General features: G+C 41.7%; 1 protein-coding gene across 9 annotated transcripts in view; it reads right to left on the bottom strand.

Moving 5' to 3' along the window:
- The window catches only part of DHTKD1 (dehydrogenase E1 and transketolase domain containing 1), a 43,487-nt gene that overhangs the window by 2,803 nt on the left and 13,560 nt on the right, over positions 1-27,124 (bottom strand). For 4 of the 9 annotated variants that reach the window (XM_081554090.1, XM_081554092.1, XM_081554091.1 and 1 more), the window contains 12 exons: positions 23,943-24,212; positions 16,856-17,027; positions 15,468-15,666; positions 13,502-13,814; positions 12,225-12,309; positions 11,604-11,743; positions 10,614-10,764; positions 8,888-8,994; positions 6,795-6,959; positions 3,014-3,096; positions 2,290-2,459; positions 310-395 (listed from right to left, as the gene is read on the bottom strand). In XM_081554090.1, the coding sequence (XP_081410216.1) occupies positions 310-395; positions 2,290-2,459; positions 3,014-3,096; positions 6,795-6,959; positions 8,888-8,994; positions 10,614-10,764; positions 11,604-11,743; positions 12,225-12,309; positions 13,502-13,814; positions 15,468-15,666; positions 16,856-17,027; positions 23,943-24,212 (1,941 nt within the window). Of the gene's footprint in view, positions 1-309; positions 396-2,289; positions 2,460-2,944; positions 3,097-6,794; positions 6,960-8,887; positions 8,995-10,613; positions 10,765-11,603; positions 11,744-12,224; positions 12,310-13,501; positions 13,815-15,467; positions 15,667-16,855; positions 17,028-23,942; positions 24,213-27,124 lie in introns of all 9 variants that reach the window. The other 5 variants (XR_014072489.1, XR_014072490.1, XR_014072491.1 and 2 more) reach the window with 3 other exon arrangements.

Here is a 27,124-nt window from a genome sequence, read left to right as displayed (position 1 = left end):
TTGGTTACTAATCTTTGGGGCAAGAATGCTGAGTAGGCTAATGGGAAAGGTAGCCAACAGGTAGGTCTTCTACCTTTTTGAGTATAATCAATGTTTTTGTTTTGTTTTTTTAACATAATACTAGTAGGTACACATAGACAACTTGCTAAACACTCAGAAGTTTAGTCTGAAAGAGGAGCCTAAAAAACTAGGTTTTATATTTTAGTTTATATTTATAGAACTTTGGACTGATAATAGGGGATTAACCTATTTGGTGGCACTCCAGAGGAAATGGGACATACACAAAACACTGCAAGGAAGAGCTGTTACCTTGCAGGCCAGTTGCTTCTCAAACCTTGGAGAAACAAAAAACCAAGGACCCATGTTCTGAGGCTCCTCCTGACTCCAGATAAAATCTGTAAAAGAAGAAATTTCATCTCAGTACAAAAGTAAAACATACTACACACACACAAAGACACAATATGTATGTGTTTGTGTACATACATACACATACCATACATGCTATCTATATATGTATATATACATACATATATATATATACACATACATACAAATACACATATATCCTCAATACATACCTTTCTAATATGGCACAGTGTTATCTTTTTTTTTTTTTGAGAAATGCATAGTCATATATCTATCACCATCACCACATCACCACAATGATACAGAACAATCCTCTCAATCCCAAATATCCCCTCATTCTGTCCCTTATACTCAACTCTTCCCCTCACCCCCAGCCTTCAGCAATCACTGATCTTTTCTCTATCCACAAAGTTCTGCCTTTTCCAGATCAAGCAGATAAATGGAATCACACAGGCAGGCTTTTGGGTCTGGCTTCCATGAATTAGCAAAATCCATTGGTGATTTTGCCAACTGCAATAGTTCACTCTCTTTCATTGTTGAGCTATGATATTGTAGGGATGCACAAAGAGATTGTATCTTCATTCACCAGTTGAAGGATGTTCGAGTCATTTCCAGTTTGGGGCAATTATGAATAGAGCTGCTATTGACATTCACACATGGATTTTTCTTTTCTCTTGGGTAAATACCTAGGAGTGGGACTGCTAGCTGGTACAGAAACCCTGTGTGTAACTGCATGAGAAACTGACAAACTGTTTTCCAGAGTGACTGGACCAGTCTGTATCCCCACCAGCAGTGACTGAGGGTACCAGTTGCCCTGCATCCTTATCAGTCCTTCATATTGTTTTGTTTCCATTTTAGTCATTTGAATTGGTATGTAGTCATATCTCACTTAATGGCACCCTACTCTGGTACTCTTGCCTGGAGAATCCCATGGACAGAGGAGCCTGGTAGGCTGCAGTCCGTGGGGTTGCTACGAGTCGGACACGACTGAGCGACTTCACTTTCACTTTTCACTTTCATGCATTGGAGAAGGAAATGGCAACCCACTCCAGTGTTCTTGCCTGGAGAATCCCAGGGACGGGGGAGCCTGGTGGGCTGCCGTCTATGGGGTCGCACAGAGTTGGACACGACTGAAGCGACTTAGCAGCAGCAGCAGCATATCTCACTTTAGCTTAATTTGCATTTCTCTATCACTGATTATGTTGAGGATCCTTTCATATGGTTATTTGCCATGTGGTTCTTTGGTAAAATGCCAGTTCAATTCTTTTGCACCTTTTGAAAAACTGGATTATATGTTTTCTCACTGTTGAGTTTTCAGAGCTCTTTAAACATTCTGGAGATTCCTTTGTCAGATATGTATAATATTTAAAAATATTGTCTCCTAGCTTTCAACTTGTTTTTTTTATATTCTTTGCAGTGCCTTTCACGGTGCAGAAGTTTTTCATTTTACCAAAATGAAGTTTTTCTTTTCTGGAACGTGCTTTTGGTGTTATGTCTGAGAACTTTTTGCCTAACTCAAGGTCACAAAAATTTTCATCCATTTTCTTCTAGAAATTTCATAGCTTTACATTTAGGTCTGTGATCTACTTTGAGTTAATTTCTGTGTTAGGTGCATATAGATATCCAATTATTCCAGCCCCACTTGCTAAAAAGGCTTATCTTTTACAATCATACTGGATTTATCATAAATGATAGTATAGCATTCCTCCAAACTCAAGAAATTAGATGTCATATATGAGAGGGAGGGAGACTGCAAGGGACACCAGAAAAGACATGGAGACATTGGCTTTAGCCAGATTCCATGAGAGTCAACTTTCTAGTAACTCTCACTTCCCCTGTACCAGCTTTTCATTTGAGATACTCCAAATACATTTCATTTCAGTTATCTTAAAAACAAAGAGCCGAACAAAAAGGACTCTTTACCTCTAACGTGTTTGTATTTGCTCATTTCTTGCTGCAGCGAATCCAGTGGGAAAGGACAGAGTTCTTCTATTCGGATGATGGCAAAGTCATGTTTCCTGGCCTCCAAAGATTCTCTTTGCTTCATCAGGGCATAGAAATGTTTGCCACAGCAGAACACCAGACTCTTAACCCTGTTGGGCAGAAAAGGGACAATTGGGTGGGGCAGAAATATCTTAAAATAAGAATTGTAGGGACTGCCCTGGTGGTCCAGTGCTGAGACTCCACGCTCCCAATGCAGGGGACCCAGGTTCCACCTCTGGCCAGGGAACTAGGTCCCACATGTTGCAACTAAGAGTTTGCCTGCCGCAACTAAAGATCCCGTGTGGTGCAACTAAGACCCAGGAAGCCAAAATAAAAATTTTAATTAATTAATTAATTTTTCTTAAAAAGGTAAGAATTGTAGCAGAAGAAAGGAGGGACCACAGAGATTAACATGCTTTGCCTCTGAAGCAGTGTGGGCGCTGTAGTGGGGTTCAGTCATGCTAGGCAGTGGGAAACCTTCTTTAGTAACATATACTCCAAAATTCACTCTTCTGTGCATAATCTAACTCCTGCACCATAGACTTAAAGGACTTATATGTTTCAGAAGAGATTAGGGTCACTTGGTTCACTTAACATGAACAAGTTCTCCCACTCGTCACAAATCTACTGCAGAGTATGAAAATAGAGCTCCGCTTCAGATTACTTTTTTGGATCCACAGACGAATCTCCAATGACCGGTTTGAATGTTGTTCCTGGTGCCATTTCCTGAAGAGTTGATACAGCTGCCTAAGGAGGTGGAGAAAAAGCCACAAATCTATCAACCAATGGACAGGAGCTGAAGATGCTTTTACTTACAAGGGATCTTTCCAAGGACTAGTGTCAAATTCTCTCCTGGAACTATAAGTAAACATATGTACTGATAAACATAGTATCTTTCTCAAAAGTATCTGTTCTGCATACTTCAGGGTAAAATTGTTTCTCTGAGGTTACAGACTATTGCCTTTTGTCTGGTGCCATGATAAAATTTTAACAATTAGAATTTCTGTTTGATAACTCAAGTGGATTATCAATTAAAAATCTGCCTTAATCTGTGAGAATCAGAAACAACATAATATAGAATTTGTATTGTAAGCCAGCATAGCTAAGGTAGTGCAATTATTTCTGTCTTTAGGATTTTGATGATAATTTATAAACATAACCATCAGTCAGAACAATATATGAATATTGTGAAAAGAAATTTTATTATTGAGCTCAATTTAAATATATACTTGTTGGGAATTGTCGGGCGGTCCTGTGGTTAGGACTCAGCACTTTCAGTGCCAAGGGCCTGGGTTTCAATCCCTGGTCAGGGAGCCAAGATCCCAAAATAAATATTTTGTGGTACAGCCCCCAAATAAATAAATACTTGTAAAGAACTTAAAGTAGAAAACTGATGAAGCCCAAGGTGAAGGATTTGATCTTTTCTGCTGTCATCTAAGTTAGTTTCCTTGTAGTCTAGTCCCAGATGAGTATATGACATTTAGTTGAGGTCATTGAGGGCAGCCATATAAACGGTGGAATATTGTCATATAATCTAAAAAAATAATATTAGCTATTGCTAAGTTACCTCAGTCGTGTCCAACTCTGTGACCCTATGGACTATAGCCCACTAGGCTCTTCTGTCCATGGGATTCTCCAGGCAAGAACAGTGGAGTGGGTTGCCATGCCCTCCTCCAGGGGATCTTCCTAACCCAGGGATTGAACCCAAGTCTCTTAAGTCTCCTTCCTTGGCAAGTGGATTCTTTACTGTCAGGATACATTTAACAGGAGGGTTCCTGTGTGCTGTTTTCAGTCTTGCATGAATTCTATGTTCCTTAACAGCACCTGAATACAGGTGCCCCAGAGCTGGCAAGCCAGTTTTCAGGAATAATAGAAATTCATGTATCTCATTCGTTTGGAAATTCCATACGGTGAACAACAGCCATTTACAACTCTTCCCTTCCTATATGTAAAGTAACTTTTACAACCCCCTCTATTGAGAATGATTCTAGCCTCTGGCTTTCTGGATGACTTGTTAGATTTTTGATCCCTGTCTCTGCTAAAAAGGGCTATCTTGTAGGAGAGTATATATATGCCTACAATATGTTAAATAAACACCTTTGTTCCATCAGAGCACTGGTCCCCCTGTCTCTCTCTCTCTCTCTCTCCCTCTCCCTCCTCTGTTCCCTTCATGCGGCTCAGCCTCTTTTCTTCCTTCTTTCACTTGCTTATCGGTCAACTCTGTACCCCCAAGTTCTGGTCCATTAAAGGACCACAACAGTTTACCACTAGCATCACCTGGGAAACCCTAAAGGGGACACTCTGGCTACATAACAGGAGGCAATCTTTCTCCTTTCTGAACCAGAGTCCTTTGTCAGTCCCCACTTCCTATAACAGGAATCAAAAGGAGCTGGAGTTCACAGTTATGTACAAAACTGGGTAGGGTTTTGGTACCACTTGACAGGTGTACCTCTGAGCCATGTCTGCCACATGGTAAGTCACCCCTGAGTAGGCCATGCATGGAGAGGGTTGGCTGTGTACATTCTGCTCAATCACTGTACCAATATTCAGGAAGAAATCCAAATTCAGTACTGGTACTGCTGACTTTCCACTAACAAAAGGACTTATGTGTCTAATGAAGATATTTGAAGACTTAATAAGCATAGTTTTTCATTTGAAAATCTGTAGGATAGCTGTTGGTATTTTTTAAGTTCCCCAAGGAAGGCTTCACTTATTTGTTTAATAAATTGTATATTAGACTGGGGAGAGGGGTGGAGCATTAGGGCCAGAAAATGAACTCTTATTCTCAATTTCAAATGGCAAAAGAAATTCTCAGTGAAACTTTTAACAGTTCACTCAATACCTAGTAACATATATACATATATATATAATATATTTAATATTATTAGTCTCCTTTTAGGTATGATGGAGGGAGCAGATGACAACCTTAGGGATACAATGAAAGTTGGGTTCAAGAATCCCAGATGTATATAATTCTTAGAAATAAACTATAGTAACTTTACATTTTGACTTGGCCCGTTTCACATTGCTATTTCAAAATATCAGTGTCAAGAGGGCCCCATCAGAAAGACAGCGTAAGGGACTTCCCTGGCTGTCCGGTGGTTAAGACCACGTGATCCCAAAGCAGGGGGCTTAGTTTCAATCCCTGGTCAGGGAACTAAGATCCTGCATGCCACATGTAATGGCCAAAAAACAAACAAGCAAAAAATGGAAGAAAGAAAGGAATTGCATTCACTTGTCTCAAATGTCCCGTGATGTTCCGGAAGCCACCTTGAAACACACAAGGTTGTTCACAGGGAGAACAAATAGACCAAACAAATGAGCTGCTGCCCTTGGTGAAAGAAGCTGAGAAACGTTCCCTCATTACTGACCCGAGGCCGGGCTGGGACAGGTGAGGCGTCTGGAGCGCCACATGTAAGCGGGTGCTCACTCTGGGAGAGCTCCAGTGCCCACACTCAGCAGTGAGAGCAAGGGTCACCTCACTCTCCTCCAAATGCTAGAAACCGCTGAAAAAGACAACCCTGAAGCCAAATCCCTGGCAGCGTCTCTCAACACCCGTCACTTCGAAACACACGCTCTCTGACCTTGGTGAGAAGCACACAACAGTCTCGGACAGCCAAGTCCTGAATGACATGGTCCACCTCACCAGTGGCAGCCCAATAAACATGAACTTTTAATTCTAATTCAGACTCTCAGACAAAACTGAAAAAAATGATAGCAGATGGGATAAACACATGCTTAAAAGTACTTATTATCTTGAATCCTGCCGCTTGAAAACTAGCATATTTGTGTGATTTAAAAAACATTTGTGCACTTAACACTTAGGGTAAATCAAGAGAAAACGTTCCCTTGTGAAGCCAGGGAGTAGATAAGCTATATTGTTACAATGTTCGAAAGGGAGTATACCTGTGATAAATCATTTCACCAAAAAAGTCTAAATAAAAGTCAGTAAAGGGGCACTCTCCATCCCCCTTCTGATGTCTATGTCAGAATCTTTCTCTGTCCCTTTTCACTTTAATAAAACTCTGCTACACACACACACACACACACACACACACACACATACACAAAGTCAATGAATAAAACCACTTGTTTTCATCAAAGTACTTTAAATACCCAACTTGCGACTATAAACAAAGCAGTGCTGACACCATTTGGACTTTGAAATGTTTTCTAAAAGATTATTTCTGCTCAGGCTGGGATACCAGGGTGATAATATCTGCTATGCCTGTCCTTCACAACAATGAAACTGCAAGAAACCTGGATTTCTAGTTATTCTTGAAAGATTAAAAGAAGAGAAACACAGCAGCATGGTTAACTAAAACTAAAGAGACATTTCTATTATTTAGAACTGCAACCAGATATACAAAAGAGAGGGAAATGCAGGGGAATATATGGCCAGAGGAGAAAGACTGACAAACCAGCTTTCAGCTTTTTCTACTTACGGGGAGTCTGAGCAGTGTCTTCGGAGAAGCAAGGATGAGAGGTTTCCTGAAGTTCCGAACCATCTGTCTCCGGAGCAGATGGAAGTACTGGGCAGGCGTGGTGGGGTGAACCACGCACATGTTCACAGTGTCCCCGTCCACACCCTCCTCTGTGCTGTCACACATCTGGGAGAGAAGTGAGAGGAAAGAGCTGACAGTTGAGTCAGCTCACTCCATCCTAAGGGCACAGGCTATGTTAAGGGGAAGCCGGCATCTCCACAAGATGGAGAGGAGATGTGTCTCTTCCTCACAGAAGAAGACTAGAAGGTAAATGTATGACCCGTGAAGAATTCACCAGAAGAGGCCTGATGGCTCCCATCTGCCAAGACTGTGTGTTCTAACGTGGTTCCTTCCAAACACGGTGGACTGCAACAAGCATCTGAAGAGGGGGAATTCCCTGATGGTCCAGTGGTCAGGACTCGGTGCTTTCACTGTCTAGGGCACAAGTTCAATCCCCAGGGAATTAAGATCCCACAAGCTGTGTGGCATGGCCAAAAATAATTAAAATTTAAAAAAGAAGCATCTGGAAGAGACTTTGTGAAAAATACAGACTTTGATGCCTGTGGGGCGAATATGTTGGAAGGATGCACTGTCTGAATCTCACTCTCCTGATGAAATAAATGCAAGGATAGTTTGTTTTACAGATAAGAATAAAAACAGCTAACGAGGTTGAAAAGCTGAGGATGAGGAATGAACTCTCAGAAGACTCTGCTGGGACAGAAAGTGGAGGCATGTCTTCTAACCCCAGTCAAGAAGCAGCGGAGAGGAATTCCCTGGCAGTTTATCAGTTAGTACCCGGTGCTTTCACTGCTAGGGCCTGGGTTTGATCCCTGGTCAGGGAATTAAGATCCTACAAGCCAGGCTGCATGGCCAAAAACAACAACAACAAAACTGATGACTCCCAAATTGTATCTTTTGTGTACTCATTTCCTAAACTTCTTTGAAAAATTACAGTTGTGTATTTCACACTCAATTCTTTTAATTTACCTGCAATTTATTTCTGTAATCTAATTTTTATGAAATTATTTATCTGTCTTTACCAACCAAACACAGTTACATGCATTTATCTATCTACTATCTACCTGTCTACTAATCTATCACCTTTATATATATTTTATCTGCATGCATGCTAAGATAATTACCTATACACATACTTAAGGTGATGTGTACCGACGTCTTCGTTTACTTTCAAATACATGCAAAAATTACATGCATTTACAGATAGATAGAGGAATGACGGATGAATAGATACATGATAAAACAAGGGTAATAAGATATTAATGGAAGAATGTAGCAAGTGGGCATACGAATATTCTCTGTAACATTTTTCCACCTTTTCTTTATGTTTGAAATTTTTTATAATAAAATATTAGGAAGTAATATGCATTAAGTGGCATTGGTAATGATTCTTACCAAAAGATAACAATGGTAACTTCTGGGTTGTTACTTCAAATTTTTAATGGTCATGAATCATTTTATAAAAATACTATCACTACTTGGATCTCGGCTTGGTCCTAGTTCCTGCGTGTGTGCTCACTCAGTCACGTCTGATTCTTTGCAACCCGATGGACTGTAGCCCACCAGGCAGTTCTGTCCATGGGATTTTCCGGGCAAGAATACTGGAGTGGGTTGCCATTTCCTCCTCCAGAGGATCTTCCCAGCTTAGGGACAGAACCTTCATCTCTTGTGACTCCTGCATTGGCAGGCACATTCTTTACCACTGAGCCACCTGGGAAGCCGTTGGTCCCTGCATCTCTGTTTATAAAAGGCTCCCTAGATGATTCCGATGATCAGCTTGACTCAGAAACTACTGATATTTATTTGCCACATAAGAAGAACTTTCACTGCCATGAAACCATGATACTAACATGCTTGAAGCATTGTATTTCCAAGAAATATTGACTGATGTTGCATTGTATCTGTTTCATTCAAATACTACGATGTCTTACAGTCCAAGGTTCACATTCAGGAGTGTTTGCAGGAGGCAGTTCTATTTCAGAGCACCTAGGAAGCAGGGAAAACATTCCTTGGAATCTAGAAGGCAGTGGACATACCTGCAAGAAACGCTCTATTCGACAAGATGAGTGCTCCGGTCCAGCCCCGTCGTACCCATGGGGAAGGAGGACCACGATGCCGCTCTGGAGGAGCCACTTGGCCTCACCTGTAAAGCAGCGGTGGAAGTGAAAACCTACAACGCAGGTGCCAAACCACCGTAGCTGACTGGGCAGTAAGACACCTGTTAGTTTGCCTCAAACTAACCCCCTCAAAACCATTTTCAATGCATGTGCTTTCTCCTTAGGAGGAAAATACAGACAAACCTCCAAGATATTGCAGGTTCCAGTCCAGGACTCTGCAATAAAGTGAGTTACATGAATTGTTTGGTTTCCCACTGTGTGTAAAATTTATATTTACACTATACAACAGTCTAGCAAATGTGCAAGAGCATTGTGATTGAAAAAACCATGCACATACCTTAATTAAAAGAAACTTTCTTGCTAAAAACTGCTAACCATCATCTGAGCCTTCAGCAATCAGTCTTTTCACAATAGTGACATCAAAGATCACTGATCACAGATCACCATCCCAAATATACTAATAATGTAAAAGCTTAAAATATTGCAAGAAGTAACAAAATGTGACACAGAGACAAGAAGTGAGCAAATGCCATTGGAAAAATGACATGGATAGACTTGCTCAATGCAGGTTGCCAGGTTAAAAAAAAAGGTAGTGACTTCCTCTGTAGTCCAGTGGTTAACAATCCCCCTTCCAATGCGGAGGACAAGGGTTCGTCCCTGGTCCAGGAAGATTTCACATGCCTCAGGGCAACTAAGCCCGTGCGCCACAACTACTGAGCCCTAGAACCCAAGATCCAAAACAAGAGAAGTAGACTCTTTAGAAGAGTCTCTGGACATGGCAAAGTCCAGTCTCCTCAAGCCTCTTTTCTTCCTCATGACCACAAAGTTACAGAGAAGCAACCACGAGAAGGGTCTGAGGTGTGCACACAAAATCCATAAGTGGTTCCCCCCAGAAAATATGGGGAGGGTCTGGGGGGAGACTCAGACTTGTATTTTATATACTTGGAATTTCTACAGTGAGCGGGCACTGCTTTTGTAAGTGATGATTAAACCTAGTAAGATGCACAACTTCCAACTCTGAGATACTTGTGTGACCCTGGGCTGTGGGGAGCAGCTTTTCAAGACTGTCATTCATTCTAATCGGGCTTCCCTGGTGGCTCAGATAGTAAGGAGTCCACCTGCAATGCAGGAGACCCAGGTTCGATCCCTGGGTCAGGAAGATCCCCTGGAGAAGGGAATGGCAACCCACTCCAGTTTTCTTGCCTGGAGAATCCCATGGACAGTGGAGCCTGGTAGGGTGTCCATGGGGTCACAAGAGTCGGACATGAATGAGCAACTGACACACACACATTCATTCTAATCACAAGTCCTCACTGTGTCACTGCTGCCTGCTCATTATTCATGCTGTAGTTACTCAACACATACCAAAAGCAGACCTGAAAATCAGACCTCTCAGGAGTGCGGCAAGTACAGATACCATTCCCTACAGCCAAGCATGCTCCCCAGGAGACGCAGCCTTTCTGCTCGCAGAGGCTTACATGCTCTTCCCAACAGCATATTGAACTGTCTGACAGCTGCCCTGCCCCAGTGGATGACAGGACGGGCCCCCAGCTCGTGGGGCAAGAGATGCTGTGGCCACAGCTATGGCCCCTTTCCATACGCTTCTCCCCGTGCAGCTGGTGTGATGCGTCCACCAGACACCAACCTCCAGAGATAAACGTGTCAAAGATGATCTGGGCGCCATTGAAGAAATCGCCAAACTGAGCCTCCCAGAGGGGCAGCAGGTTAGGGCTTTCAATGCTCATCCCATACTCGAATCCCAGGACGGCCTCTTCCGACAGCGGGCTGTTGCTGACCTAGTGCAATATTCAAAGTTAACTGATACCATATATCAAATCACAAATCAATAAAAGACATTGATTGGGTAGGGGAAATACTAGATGTTTCCGTATCTAGATCACCAATCTAGATAACTGATCAAGGTGGGGATTTTAGACTAATTTAAAGAAAATATGAGCTGCATGTCCTTTAAGTAATTTCCTGGAATCTTGCTTTTGACAAGTGAATTTTTTAAAAATATTGAATATCAGTAAACCCCATGGTCTCAGACAAATTGCTAGAGTAGGGAAAAAAGATGATATGCCACTAATTGTACCTTAAAGGATAATTCCATAAACTTCATGTGCCAGGCACCATGCTAGTTGTTAGAGAAACAAAAATGAAAAGACCTAGGCTCTGCTCTTGACTCTAATGAATCTAACTCAATGACTGGAAATACATGGTAACAGATAAATTCATCAAGCCTGCTAAGTCCTAAGGAATAAAATAAGCTTATGGAAGTGTTTTTTTTTTTAAGTTGTCAAGAAATGTTGGCCTATTATCCACATCTTTGATTTATTTTAATGAATTCAGCAACAAGCAGGTTATAATGTCAATTTTGAATTGACAAAATGAACATCCATTTGACATTTACCTGAATACAGATAAGTAGCCAGAGTGAAACAGCTCTAGTCTACTTGCTAGTCTGTTGCTTCCATTCCAAGTGGATAGACCTGCACTGTCTATCGATTCAGCATCCCCTTATTCCAAAAAGTGCTGAACCCAAAGTTCAGATGTTACCGACATATATCGCTAAGAAGTCTGTAGCTATGATCATTGCCACCTGGGTGTTACACTAGATAACGAAATGTCCTACCTCTAGAAACCCCTTTTGATTAGGGTCCATATGGTTCAGGGGGATATAAGTGTCATCTGTCTTCTGGCAAACAACCATTGCGTGCCTCTGGCTAAAAGTTCCACGGCCCACATCTTGGCCACTCAGACGGACATTAAAACCTTAAGCAAGCAAGAAGAGGAAAAGAAAAATCCAGATTCCCATGAATAACCTAAGTGATAATAAGGCCTGGTGACCCTGAATTCTTATACACCAGCTCATCCTGAGAATCGCCCTTAGGATAATAGATTATCCTTCTTAAAATGTACCTGTCCTATATTCAAAACTCTGTAGTCAAAGTGAAACTGTTTAAGAATGAAGAGTCATCATTTGGCCTACAATTACTAAGGGAAAATATCTTTCCAATATAGTCAGCCCTGAATCCTGTGTTTCTATAGTCTATTTGCTGATGAAGGTTATCAACATGACTTATACTAAGATTAAATAGTGTTTTCAGGTAAGAAGAGTCACCACATCCGAGAACCTCTCTAGTCAATAAAAACGATACAAGGTAGCTGTAACTCAAAACTGCAGGCATCACGGATAAGAGATGTCATATAATGCATCCCCTATCCATTGTGCAGCTATACAGAAAAGTCGTACCTTCAGCAAGCAATGAGCCTAACGCAAGAGCTTCTGCGGTGGCCCAGTCTAACTTTGTTCCATCCATCACTTTCTCCACTCGAGACTAAAATTGAAGAGGAGGGGAAAAGAAACTTTTAAGAGCCTACATTCTTTTTCACAGAGTTCAAAAAATGTAATGCAACAACGGCTAAGTCTCCAAAACGTAGTATTAAATACAACAGGAAGTGCAGAAGGAAACATGAGAGTAATGACAGCAAGTATATGATGTTTGAAAGCAGGCAAAACAAACAGGCACTCAGGTGACTGGTTAACCTGGCGGATGGATGAGAGGAGGTAGCACGGAGTTGGCAGAGTGGGGAGAGTGGGGGTGTGTGGTGTAAGTAATATTCTACTCTTTCAGTCGGATAGTGAGTACACAGATTGTTTTCATGGTCTCTATACCTATAATAGAAACTTACAAACCAAATTAGTGTTTTAAAAATAATCCAGAGTTCATCATGCCTTCATCCAAGTTCAAGAAAGATGAAGGCCTGTATCTCCTTGCTTTCCAGTTTTAGAGCTGGAAGTTCCATGTTCCAGGAAACCACTAAGTTGCAGGCAAACCAGAGCAATGTATGTCAATTTATACTTAACACAAGACAATAGGTAAAACCTCAATATGTTTAAGGATCCAAATGTTGCTTTTGGGGACTATGTGTATTGATTTTTATTCATTTATTTAAGCCACCCCCCTGCCTACCCAAAATGAAAGCGCCTTCTGCTCACAGCTCAGAAAAACCAAAACGGGCATTCCTGTGTGGCTGTGGTTTTAATAATGGGCATGCAGTAACTATACATATGATGTATAAGACATGTTTGGGGTTTTAAAATTTTTTTTTATGTGGACAATTTTTTTAGTCTTTATTGAATTTGTTTCAATATTGCTTCTGTTGTTTATATTCTGGATTTTTGGCAGTGAGACCTATGGGACCTTAGCTCTCTGACCAGAGAGGGAACCCCCACCCCCCTGCATTAGAAGGCAAATTGGACCTTGGCACACTGAACCACCAGGGAAGTCCCTAGACATTATGAATGAATGAATGAACAAATAAGTGGAGGAAAAATAGAAGTTAGAGGTAGACAAAATCTGAGTTAATTGACTGTACCAAAACTCCACTAGGATCAGTTTGTAGAAACTAATGACTCACATTAAATATCTGCCAAGTGCATTAGCCAACCAACAAGACCAGACCAACGCCAATTCCTTGGCTGTGAGAGATAGACAAACAATGCCTCGCGGTACCTGGGCTCCCTACCTGCACGTGCATCTTCAGAAGGTGACCGTGTATCTGGAGCTCCTCAGGCACCTCCACAGACTTCTTGCCAATAAACCGCAGGAGGTCAAGGGGCACACCTGTGTTCCAGGAGGTAATACAAGCTTCTGGCTGAACCAAGCCTTGCCAGTGGGCCTGCAGGCTCATGGCAGGGGGCCTGTAGTGGGCCACATTAGTCAAATGGCCATTTAACTTCACATAGTAGGAGGCTTTGATTTCTGACACCTCCTCCTGGGTTGTGAGGCCGTTGGCCATAAGGAACTCTGCATACGTATCGGGGATGCTCTTCCGGGCTCTGTCCAAGGAGGAGGGAAACAAAAATCAATCATGTTTGTAAAAATCAAAAAGAGACAGACACAGTTATTATCAAAGGTATTCTGAAGTGTCATTGCTATAAAAACGTATGCAGGAAATGTTTTGGGACTAGACAGAGAAGGTGCTTGTATTAATACAATTCACACTGAATCATTCACTTTAAAATGGTCCATTTTAACTTACTGTATAGCACATGGAATTCTGCTCAATGTTATGTGGCAGCCTGGATGGGATGGGAGTTTGGGGAAGAATGGATACATATATATGTATGGCTGAGTTCTTTTGCTGTGTACATGAAACTAACAACATTGTTAATTGGCTATACGCCAATATAAAATAAAAAGTTAAAAAAAAAATGGTCCATTTAAGGAATTCTGTGTTGGTCCAGTGGCTAAGACTCCACGCTTCCACTGCAGAGGGTGTAGGGGAACTAAGATCCCATATGCCATGCTGAGCAGCCAAAAAAAAAAGCCTATTTTATGTCATATGACTTTCACGCCAATAACTTTGTTTTTTAAAGGTAATGGTGTGTAACCACCTGCTCCAGGCAAGCTAGAGAAAACAAGTTTATCTTTATAAGCTTCTCTCTACAGTCAGACAGAAATAATGAGTAGAGGAGTTTTTTTTGTTTATTTGTTTTTTACCAATTGTTAATTCTGGACAGTTATTTATGAGGCTGACCTACATTATCTACTTATTCTGCATTTTTTTACTTAAAAAAGTTTGAACCAAATTTGCCAACACCTGTTTCAGGTTGCTTGAAGAAGCCTGTAACTATTCCATATCTGGATTTTACAAAAATAGAAATAATCATGCTGCTGCTCTGCATTCCCATAATATTTTACATGACAAAGTCTGGTCACATTGACCACTGTAATCCTTAAAAAAAGTGAAAGGTAGACAGGATATATTCTTAAAAATGGGGTCCCAAGTCATATCAGGTCATTCGGGTGCTAAGTTCAAAGCTAAATGGAAGGACTTCCTCGGTGGTTCAGTGGTTGAGAATCCGCCTTCCAATGCAGAGGACATGGGTTCAATCTCTGGTCTAGGAACTAAGATTCATCACGCTACGGGGAAACTAGAGAGCCCTTGTGCTGCAACAAGAAAAGCCTGTGGGTTGCAACAAAGACCAGTGCAGCCAAAGAAAAGGAAAAAAGAAAACTGGGTGGCTTAAAAAAGGAAAAAAACGGTCAATGGAGAACCCAGATTTGTTCCTCCAAGGGCAATCTGCTACCTATGACCAGAAAGGCCCATAAAATGTCACCAAGTTTATTCCTCTGCTTTATGTCTATGAGGAAATCAAGCAGGAAAGAGGGATCTGTTCTACTTTCTAGCATCTAGAAAGGAAATCTCACGACCTGGCTGTTCAGTCCTCCCACCTGCTAAGTGAGGCTGTTAAACTTCCCTTTGTCTCTTCACTGAGGAGACATGTAGAGTTGGAAGAACATGGGGACCTTTCCTGTGACTCGTGGGGTGATCATCCCAGTGTGCTCAGGGCTGTCCCAGTTTGCGCATTGAGAGTGTCATGTCCCAGGCACACTGGGAAAGCTGGTCACCCTCCTGGAGTGAGTCTGATACAAATACTAATGCGAGCACTGTAGGGGAGAGCACACATGATGGTTCCGCCTCGTACCTGATGATCTGGTACATGCCCGGGTTGGTGAAGAAGGGCTCGTCCAGCTCATTGTGGCCCCACTGCCTGTAGCACAACAAGTCAACAATCACGTCTTTCCGGAACTGGCGCTGGTATTCGAACGCCAGTTGCGCGGCCCGCACAACTTCCTCTGGGCTGTCTCCATTGACGTGGATGATGGCGCAGCCCACCAGCTTCCCTGAGGGAGAGAAGACAGAAATGAAGCCAGCCAGTCACCCCATGAACCTATCCCCAAATCTTCTTGCCCACCTGGGGAGACAGCCCACATCGTAGGGGTAGTATGGCTTGGGTGTTAAGAACCCGCACTTTAGGATTTCCTTGGAAGCCTAATGGTTAGGATTCCGGGCTTTCACTGCCAAGGCCAGGTTCAATCCCTGGTCAGGGAACTGAGATCCTGCAAGTTACACAGTGCAACACCTCCCCACCCACCACGAAAAAAAAAAAGAACCTGTACTTTGGAGGCCAGCTGACAAGAGAGAGTTTCAGACCCAGTATTTGTGTTGGTGTGATTCTGGTGAAGTTATGAATTCCAGTCTCCTAATCTAGGACACTGGACTAATGCTCCTATCTCCCAGTGATGTCCTAAAGCATCAATGAGTTAATGCATATAAAGTGCTTAACAGCCTGGTACCTAATAACTGATGCATGTGTGTTATTATCATTATGACTATTATCTTTCCTCCTGAGATAAAGAGTCTTTAAAAGATGTATCCTAAGGCAAAAAAAAAGGATTTCTTCAAAAAGTTGGTTGAGAATGAATTTTCAAAATCTCTAACTAATCACAAAAAATTCACATAGATAGTCCCAAATGGCAACCAGGCCAGGCTCTGGATGTAAAAACAGTACAGTTCTCACCATCTGACAGTTCTCTCAATTCTATGAAATAGGGAATGAATAATAAGAAGCCCTGTGTTTCTTTTAATATTGTCAGTTTCCACAGGGTAAAACAGGATGCCTTTGCTTCTTCACATCTGATTTCCAACCAGACCCCTTGGCCAGATTTACTGGTTGAACACATCCTTTTTGACTGTGGTCTTGGGTACTCTGAATATCCTAAAGACAATTACTCCAGTTGTACTAACTGTGTTGATCTCTGGATTATACCAGATCATTCGACTGGATACTTCAGCAATTTGAGATGGGACCCTCTAAGTTCTACTCTTGTCTTATTTCCTGGGATTGAAAGATCACACTTGGACTTTTAAAGGAACATTAACAACACTGTTGGTGACCACTGACCATATCTGATCCAAAATTTAAAATGGGACCAGCAGTGAGGTTCCCTGTTCTGAGTGAACTATAATATAAGTTTCTCTAGGAATTCCTTATTTGACTCAACAACATCAGCTCTTCCCTGGGTTACATACCGATGTCACTACAGTATAAGGAAGACCTTCCTCTTTCTGCAGGAGTGGTGTAACCCAGCTGGTTATTGACAATCAAATGGACACTCCCACCAATTCTGAAATGTGGGAGATTAGAGAGTGTAAATGTTTCAGGAACAATCCCTTGACCACAGAAAGAAGCATCACCATGAACCTAGATCGTGGGGGAGAGAAAAGAAAATGAACGTAAGGAGTGGAGACATTTAGGTTTAGTAACCTAATAGTAACAGCAATAAAAACAGCCATGCTCCCAGCACTCCCTGGTTGCCACATGCCATGTGCATGCTCAGTCATGTCTGACTCTTTGTGACCCCGTGGACTGTAGCCCAGCAGGCTCCTCTGTCCATGGGATTTCCCAGGTAAAAATACTGGAGTAGGTTGCAATTTCCTCCTCCAGGGGATCTTCCTGACCCAGGGACTGAACCCGTGTCTCCTATGTCTCCTGCATTGGCAGGCCGATCCTTTACCACTGAGCCACCAGGGAAGCCCTGTCCCTGTATCCCTGTTTATAAAAAGCTGCTCCCTCCCCTCCTAAAAATCTGCTCATTATAGAACTTCCTAAAGCAGCTCTCAATGATGCTAAATCAGCCCTTTTCCTCTTGCAGCTATGACCAGCTGACCTATTCCTTCCACCCTACATCATCACCTGTACCCATGGCCTCTTGCATCCCCATCAACATGCTAGTGTGAACAGCATCACCAGAGAAGGTAGGGTGATGGGAGATGCAGGAGAATCAGCTCTAGGAAAGCAATCATGAAAGTGGCCTGCAAGATGCAAGGAACAAAATAACTTTGAACCCTCACTGTTCCCCAATCAGATTTCCCTCCAAATGAGAGCGTGTCTCTCACATCACCTCCTCCCCGCTGGGTGTGTTGGCCACCACTGTGAACATAAAAGAGAATGATGTGACAGCAAAGATGGGGGTAGGGTGGGGGGGGGTGGGGCGAGGAGCATATCATACACAAAAGAAAGGAGGCTTTGAGGAAAGAGCAAAATACTACTATAAGAGAATCTCTGAAATGTGCTCTTCTTCTAGAACTTTCAAAATCTACCAGATCATGATAGCACAAGACCTGACAAGGTCCTACTGTAGAGCACAGGGAACTATATTTGACATCCTGTAATAAACCAGAATGGAAAAGAATTTTTAAAAGAATGTATTTATATGTGTATAAATAACTCACTTTGCTATATGGCAGAAATTAACACAATACTGTAAATCAACTATACTTCAATAAATAAATTAATTTTAAAAAAATTGGAAATGGAAGGTGATAGAAAAGGGAGTCAATTTTTTTTGGAAAAGTTGAAAGCAAATAATGGGGGAATTGTAGATCTTAGGGGAAAGTATGAGTGCCACTGACTTCATGCTGTATAGAAGGCTATTATATCAATAAAGTGTATGTTGTACACATAAATTTTACATGATGTTATATAATAAATGTATTTTAATTAAAAAGTTATTAAGTAAAAAAATAAGCGATAATTGGAGAGAATAGCATGGAAACATATACATTACCATATGTAAAATAGATAGCAAGTGAGAATTTACTGTATAAAACAGGGAGCTCAACCCAGTGTTCTCTGACAACCTAGAGGGGTGGGAGATGGGATGGGGGTTCAGGAGGGAGGAAACCTATGTATGTATACCTGTCATTGATTTGTGTTGATGAGTGCCAGAGGTCAATACAATATTGTAGAGCAGTTATCCTCCAATAATTGTATTTTGTTCTATATTTCTCAATACTGTACAATTATAATCTTTGATAATATAAAAAAAATAAAGGGAGTTTTGATAAAACAAAAAAAGAAGAAAACAAATAAACAGCCAAAATACTCAACTAAAGAATAACATGATCTGAAAAAAAAGGGTAAAATGACCTGATACGGGGAATTACCTGGCGGTCCAGTGGTTAGGACTGAGTGCTTTCACTACCGAGGCCTGCGTTCAATCCCTGATGGGGAAGCTAAGATACCAAAAGCCTCTTGGTGGCAAAAAAAGTTAATAAATTAATCTGTTCATTCCCTGAGTCGTGTCCAACTCTTTGCAACCCCATGGACTGCAGCATACCAGGCTTTCCTGTCCTTCACTATCTCCCTGAGTTTGCTCAAACTCATGTCCATTGAGTCATTGATGCCATCCAACCATCTCATCCTCTGCCGTCCTCTTCTCCTCCCGCCTTCAATCTTTCCCAGCATCAGGGTCTTTTCCAGTGAGTCAGCTCTTCACATCACGTGGCCAAAGTATTGCAGTTTCAGCTTCAGCACCAGTCCTTCCAATGAATATTCAGGGTTGATTTCCTTTAGGAATGACTCATTGGATCTCCTTGCAGTCCAAGGGACTCTCAAGAGTCTTCTTCAGCACTGCAGCTCAAAAGCATCAATTCCTCGGTGTTCAGCCTTCTTTATGGTCCAACTCTGACATCCATACGTGACTACTGGAAAAACCACAGCTTTGACTATACAGAACTTTGTCGGCAAAGTGATGTCTCTGCTTTTTAATATGCTGTCTGGGTTTGTTGTAGTTTTTCTTCCAAGGAGCAAAAGTCTTTTAATTTCGTGGCTGCCGTCACTGTCCACATTGATTCTGGAGCCCAAGAATATGAAATATGACACTGTTTCCATTTTTTCTCCCATCTACTTGCCATGAAGTGATAGGACTGGATGCCATGATCTTTGTTTTTTTAATGTTGAGTTTTAATCCAGATTTTTCTCTCTCTACTTTCATCTTCATCAAGAGGCATTTTAGTTTCTCTTCACTTTCTGCCATTAAAGTGGTATCATCTGCATACCTGAGGTTGTTGATATTTCTTCCAGCAATCTTGATTCTAGCTTGTGAGTTATCCAGCCTGGCTTTTGCATGATGTACTCTGCATATAAGTTAAATGTGCAGGGTGACAATATACAGCCTTAACATACTCCTTTACCAATTTTGAACCAGTCCATTGTAATTAATCTGATATGGTAACCACTGTGGGCCTAATTAATAGCAGAAATAAAAGACTTAAATAAGAATTAAGAAAGAATCCTTTTTAAGGTAACTTTTTAATGACAGTGAAAATGTCCTTCAAAGAGTAATTTGTATATACAAGTAGAACATTTTGGTTAAGAAAGGAATCCCTGCTTTCCTTGGTGAAATCTCCAGCCCACACCTTCCCATAGATAGGGGTCTACACAGATGACTGACATTTTGGAGCATCCAAGCACAGTAATAACATACCCTTACATTACCTCCACAACACTATAAACGTTATCTCTATTAACCCATTCATCTATCATGTGTGGGGGGCCAGGGAAGGGAATTTTTACTGTTCTTTTTTTAGGTGAGAAAATCAAGGTTCAGAAAGAGTATGCATTTCACATGGCTAGGACTAGACCTTCTGTGATGCGTCCATTTTTTTCTAATTTCCTCATCCTGCCAAACCCATCCCCTGGGTTAAGGAACTTACTGAGTTCTCATTTAATCCTCGGAACACTCTGGAAATGTAACACACTTCCATTGACCTCTGAGATCCAGGGAAACGATGGGACAGAATCAAGCAAGAAGGCCAAGCTGTGCGTGCTAAATCACTTCAGTTGTGTCTGACTTTTGCGACCCTATGGACCTTGCCTGCAGGCTCCTCTGTCCATGGGATTCTCCAGGCAAGAATTCTGGAGTGGGTTGCCAAGCCCTCCTCCAAGGGATCTTTCCGACCCAGGGATCTTTTCAACCCATGTCTCTTATGTCTCCTGCATTGGCAGGCGGGTTCTTTACCACTAGCGCCACCTGGGAAGCCCAAAGGGCAAGCTGGAAGGCTGCAAAGCCAGGATCTGAACTCAGCTTTTCATGGTTCCAGAATCCTTGCCATTTCTCATCAGGCTACACTGTCAGGTCCAGCCCTCAGCCACACTCTGGCCCACACAGGGTCATGAGGTTCCAGGCATCTGAAAACTCCTCACTCTTTGGCCTCCTGGCTGATGGGACTTCTGTGTGGTAATGATATGAATGATGTAAAAGGAGACCCGTAAAGCAAGGAAGAGAGATGGGTGTCTCACAGAAGAGGCGCTAAGAACATAACGTCTGTTCATAACTTGCGTCATTTTATCACGGTCTTAGGGTTCTTGGTGCTAAAGCCATGTGTCATCTGCTAATTTTATTTCCTTTCTTAAATCAAAAGAGAAAAGACTCCATGGTGGTGGTGGTTTAGTCACTAAGTCATGTCCGACTCTTGCAACCCCATGGGCTATAGCCTGCCAGGCTCCTCTGTCCATGGGATTCTCCAAGCAAGAATACTGGATTGGGTTGCCATTTCCTTCTCCAGGGGATCTTCCCAGCCCAGGAATTTAACCCAGGTCTGTTGCATTGCAGGCAGATTCTTTACCAACTGAGCTACAAGGGAAGCTTCAAAGACTCCATGGTTGCCCATAAAGCTTTGAGGAGTCAGGTCCATAAGCTCCAAGGAATTCCGGAGGCAGCAGAAACCACTCAATCAAACACAGTAGGGGGCATGGACACACACAGCTGATGACAAATGACAGTGCAATCCCACCATGTCCAGGACTAAGATGAATGACAGACAGCAAAAGTAGCATCTACAGTCTCACCCAGAATGACTTTATAGACTCCAAATTTCAGGTTCCCACAATAAATTAGAATGTTGAACTTGAATGAGGCAAGACACAGGCAGACACAGCAGGGTAAAATGTTTTGAGAACACAAAGTAGAGAGAAGAGGGCAATTTCTCATCAGTTTAAAGAAAATGCCACTTTCACCTCTTACTTCAGAAATCAGTCTTAACATCAGCTTAACGTACTAGGAAAATGTGAATAACTGAACTATTTTAGAGTCTCATGAATTCAAGCGAAAGGTGAAGAGAATGTATGGCTAACAGTGTGAAGATTTCTATTTAGAAATACTATATCATAATCAAATTCAAATGTGCTTACCTGACAATTTATTTACTACAACTTTCTGGCCCATGGAAAATTAACAATAAGATAGTGTAGTTATTTGTGCATGCTCAATGGATTCAGTTGTGTCTGACTCTTTGCAACCTTATGGACCATAGCCTGCCAGGCTCCTCTGTCCATGGGATTCTCCAGGCATGAATACTGGAGTGGGTTGCCATGCCCTCCCCTAGGGCATCTTCCTGACTCAGAGATCGAACTTGCATCTGTTACATCTCCTGCATTGACAGTCAGATTCTTTACCACTAGTGCCATCTGGGAAGCCCCCAATTATTTGTATATGTAGACAAATATTCTACTGCCTTGTAGATTTAACTGTTTTCATTGGGTTTAAAGACCCAGTTATTGATATCCAGGATTAATTATCCTCTAGGAGTTAAAGGTTTCAAATTAAATCAATACTTGTAGAAGAAAAATGTGACCCACAACTTACACCTCTAAAATATACCTGTTGGGTTACTAAAAAGTGGGGGGCAGAAGAAGTAATATACTAATCGTTTGTCTTGTTTGCTTTAATGCCAAAGACTTTCATTTTAAAGCAAACAAACAAGCAAGCAAAATAAATCCAGACTCTTGCAGCCTTGTTAGATAGACAGATACTGTGTGGTTTCCATGAGGGTCACAGTTTCATAGACGTAATGACATTTGTCCTCTTAGTAGTAGCAGCTATGTCAGTCTGCTGCTGCTGCTGCTGCTCAGTTGCTTCAGTTGTGTCCGACTCTGTGCGACCCCATAGACGGCAGCCCACCGGGCTCCGCCGTCCCTGGGATTCTCCAGGCAAGAATACTGGAGTGGGTTGCCATTTCCTTCTCCAGTGCATGAGAGGGAAAAGTGAAAGTGAAGTCGCTCAGTCATGTCCAACTGTTAGCGACCCCATGGACTGTAGCCTACCAGGCTCCTCCATCCATGGGATTCTCCAGGCAAGAGTACTGGAGTGGGGTGCCATTGCCTTCTCCGTATGTCAGTCTATACTCCCTTAATTAATTCATAACTCAAGAAAGGAAAAATACAGTGAAGACCTTCGTCTAAAGTCAGTTGCCTTGATCAGGATTGACATATACACAACACTATATATAAAGTAGGTAACTAATAAGAACCTACTGTATAGCACAGGAAACTATTCAATACTTTGCAATGATCTATATGGGAATAGAATCTTTAAAAAAAAAGTAAATATATGTACATGTGTAACTGACTCACTTTGCTGTACAGCAGAAACTAACACAACATTGTAAATCAACTATACTCCAATAAAAAAAAAAATTAACAAGGGACTTCTCTGGTGGTCCAGTGGCTAAGACTCCATGCTCCCAAAGCTGGAGGGCTTGGGTTCGATCCCTGGTCAGGGAACTAGATCCCACATACTGTAACTAAGACCCAGCACAGCCAAATAAGTAAGTAGAAATAAATATATTTTTAATCAGCTAAAAAAATTATTTTTAAAAAGATCAGTCAAAAAGTAAAACACAGTCAGTTGCCATGAGATTACTGGTGAGTAGATACTCACATCTGCTATGAATTTTTAAAACAACCTCCAAATCTTCTTTTCCCAAAAGTTCATCTTAGTTTCGTCTGGAACATGTGCCGTCTCCTCTCATGATGACTGTGGAATCCTATCCCAAGGCCACAGACACTAAGCCCAGAGCCAAGGTCACCTCCGAAGCTGACTGAGCCCCTTTGTAACCATTGCCAAAAGCCCCTCTGATCATCACCAGCAAGCTTCCTGACCCCAAATTAGGTAAAAATGCCCACCTCATGCTCACCCTATTATAGCGCCCTAACCAATCACCTAATATCACCCTTCCAGCAGGAATTTTCTTTGTCTTGAGGCTATCAAAATTGACTACTAACCCACAAAAGTGTCGGCTCTCCTTTGAGCCAGCCGGCTGTTCTAACAGCGTCCTATTGGCTCTCCCTGGTCTGCCAGGAGGTGCCAGGCAGCACTGCTCCCAGGGCCCACATTGTCTCTGCTCTTTGTTCTTAATACACTCACTCCTTTCTGCAGTACTCTGGAAATTCTTTTCCAACTCCCATTCAGACTGCCATGACAACTACCAACTTGGACATTCTTTCTTCCCAGTATTCCCAACCTCTGGCCTTACTTCCTGAAGCTCCCAGTACCTGTAAGCAGATGACTTTGTCCCCAGGCTGAGCTGAACCGTCCAGGGAGTAGTCCCCATCCCGCCTGGACTGCTGCCTCCCCCGAGTCTTCCCGACTGCCACAGGGTTCACAGCTTCCAGGTGCGAGGGGTTGGGCAGCATAGTCACGTGGAGGGGATGGTGCGCACCGAAGTCCAGGTCAACCGAGGACGTTAGGTGAGACAAGACATCGCCAACGGCTGAGATGTTTTCGGGAAATTCACTTAAGCCTCGCATTTTACGGAACATTAGCTAAGCAGAGTAAACACACAAGAAAAAATGGGAAGCGGTGGTTTGTTTAAATCACACAATCTAAAAACAACTTTATGTACATGTTATATATATATTGTGACCATGCATTATTTCAAGATAAGCACATACTTGTAACTGCTCGAATGCACAGAGCTATTTGGAGATGTTCACCATCAAATGAAGTTCTAACACGTTAAGACAAGTCCAACATGATGCAGACAGTAAGATACCTCTGCCTTGCAATAAGCAAAATTTTTTTCTTAATTGCACCTGTTAGAATGCATTTTCCAAAAGCATTAGTACTCCTGTTAAATTATTAACAAGAATATTTGCTATTTTTTGAATTATTGAATTATTCAAGTATATAAATAAGTGAATTGCTAACAAGAATTATTCTCGTTAAAGGTAGAAAGGAAAATAAGAACTTCATCCCATTTAGTTACAGGATGACATCCAGTACTTAGCTCAAGTGGCATCTGAGAAACTATTTTGCGATTCTCGGATTGTAGCATCTACATAAGTTCTGGTACCACTTTAGTTTCAAAATTGTGAAAAATGTATGGATATTTTGCAGATGAAAAGTAACAAAGTGCTATTAAAGATTCTAAATATGTTCTCTCACAAAATATAATGAATAATTGATAAATAAATCATTGATTTTTAAAATTAAAAAAAAGAAACTATATTTTGCGATTCTCAAAGGACTTTCTGCATACTTTCTGTCACCTCATTTTCATACTCTTCTATGAGATAGGTGTTACTATCCATTTGAAAAATGAACAAACTAAAAGACTAAAAATAGAGTTGCCATACAATCCAGCAACCCATTCCTGGGCATATATCCGGAGAAAACTCTAATTAGTACAAGTACCCCAGTGTACACCAGCAGCCCTATTTACAATAGCCAACACATGGAAACAACCTAAGTGTCCATTGATAGATAAATGGATAAAGAAAATGTGGTATGTATATAATGGAATATTACTCAGCCACAAAATAGAATGAAATAATGCCATTTGCAGCAACATGGATAGACCTAGAGATTATCATACTAAGTGAAATAAATCAGACAGAAAATGACAAAAGACTTGTGTGTGCAATCTAAAGAAATGATACAGGAAATCCCTGGTGGTCCAGTGGTTACGATTCTGCACTTTCACTGCTGAGGGCCTAGATTCAGTCTCTTATCGGGGAACTAAGATCCCACAAGTTGAGCAATGCAGACAAAAAAAAAAAACAACAGGAGAACTTATTTACAAAACAGAAACAGATGCACAGACATAGAAAACAATCTTATGGTTACTAAAGGGGAAGAGGAGGGATAAATTAAGAGTTTGAGAATTAAAAAAAAAAAAGGATGAGCAACAGAAATTACTTTAGTGGTTTAAAGGTCCTTGGCTACAAAGCTGGGTCTCAAATCAAACTATCTACCAAAGACAGTATGTTATGCTCAATTGGCCAAATGGTTTAAATGACCCAAAAGCTTCTTATCGCCCTCACTGTAAATAGGAGCATACAAACTCACAGGATAGGAAGAGATGTGTTTTTCACAAGCTTCACTTCATTTCAGTTCAGTTGCTCAGTCATATCTGACTCTTTGCGACCCATGGACTGCAGCATGCCAGGCTTCCCTGTCCATCACCAACTCCTGGAGCTTGCTCAAATTCATGTCCATCGAGTCAGTGATGCCACCCAGCCATCTCATTCTCTGTCTGCTCCTTCTCCTCCTGCCTTCAATCTTTCAGCATCAGGGTCTTTTCCTATGAGTCAGTTCTTCACATCAGCTGGCCAAAGTATTGGAGCTTCAGCTTCAGCATCAGTCCTTCCAATGAATACTCAGGGTTGATTTACTTTAGGATGGACTGGTTTGATCTCCTTGCAGTCCAAGGGACTCTCAAGAGTCTTCTCCAACACCACAGTTCAAAAGCATCAATTCTTTGGTGCTCAGCTTTCTTTATGGTCCAACTCTCACATCCATACACGACTACTGGAAAAACCATAGCTTTGACTAGACGGACCTTTGTTGGCAAAGTAACGTCTCTGCTTTTTAATATGCTGTCTAGGTTGGTCATAGTTTTTCTTCCAAGGAGCAAGCGTCTTTTAATCTCATGGCTGCAGTCACCATCTGCAGTGATTTTGGAGCCCAAGAAAATAAAGTCTGTCACTGTTTCCATTGTTTCCCCATCTATTTGCCATGAAGTGATGGGACTGGATGCCATGATCTTAGTTTTTTGAATGTTTAGGTTCAAGCCAGCTTTTTCACTCTCCTCTTTCACTTTCAAGAGGCTCTTAGTTCTTCTTCGCTTTCTGCCATAAGGGTGGTGTCATCTGCATATCTGAGACTGATATTTCTCCTGGAATTCTTGATTCCATCTTGTGCTTCCTCCAGTCCGGCATTTCACATGATGTACTCTGCATATAAGTTAAATAAGTAGGGTGACAATATACAGCCTTGACATACTCCTTTCTCAATTTGGAACCAGTCTGTTGTTCCATGTCTGGTTCTAACTGTTGCTTCTTGACTTGCATACAGATTTCTCAGGAGGCAAGTCAGGTGGTCTGGTATTCCCATCTCTTTAAGAATTTTCCACAGTTTGTTGTGATCCACACAGTCAAAGGCTTTGGTGTAGTCAATACAGCAGAAGTAAATGTTTTTCTGGAACTCTGTTGCTTTTTCTATGATCCAACAGATGTTCACAAGTATGGTCATTGATAATCATTTCTGTGCTTTTGAGTAACTGCTTTGTCTGGGATATTTTAGGAATGCAATTTTTGGTTTAAGAATTTCTGCAGGTGTCAAAGCACACCTCCATCTGTCAATCATTTTATTCTGTTGCATTCCACCTTTTCTACGGTGAGTTTTCAAAGCTGATTACGGATCTCTTAGCATCAGAAACACTGAAGCATTAATC

This window comes from Giraffa tippelskirchi, chromosome 13 (genome assembly GCF_054371585.1).
Source record: "Giraffa tippelskirchi isolate mGirTip1 chromosome 13, T2T-mGirTip1v1.2.pri, whole genome shotgun sequence".
NCBI classification, from domain to species: domain Eukaryota; kingdom Metazoa; phylum Chordata; class Mammalia; order Artiodactyla; family Giraffidae; genus Giraffa; species Giraffa tippelskirchi.
This window is presented reverse-complemented; position numbering and strand designations above follow the sequence as displayed.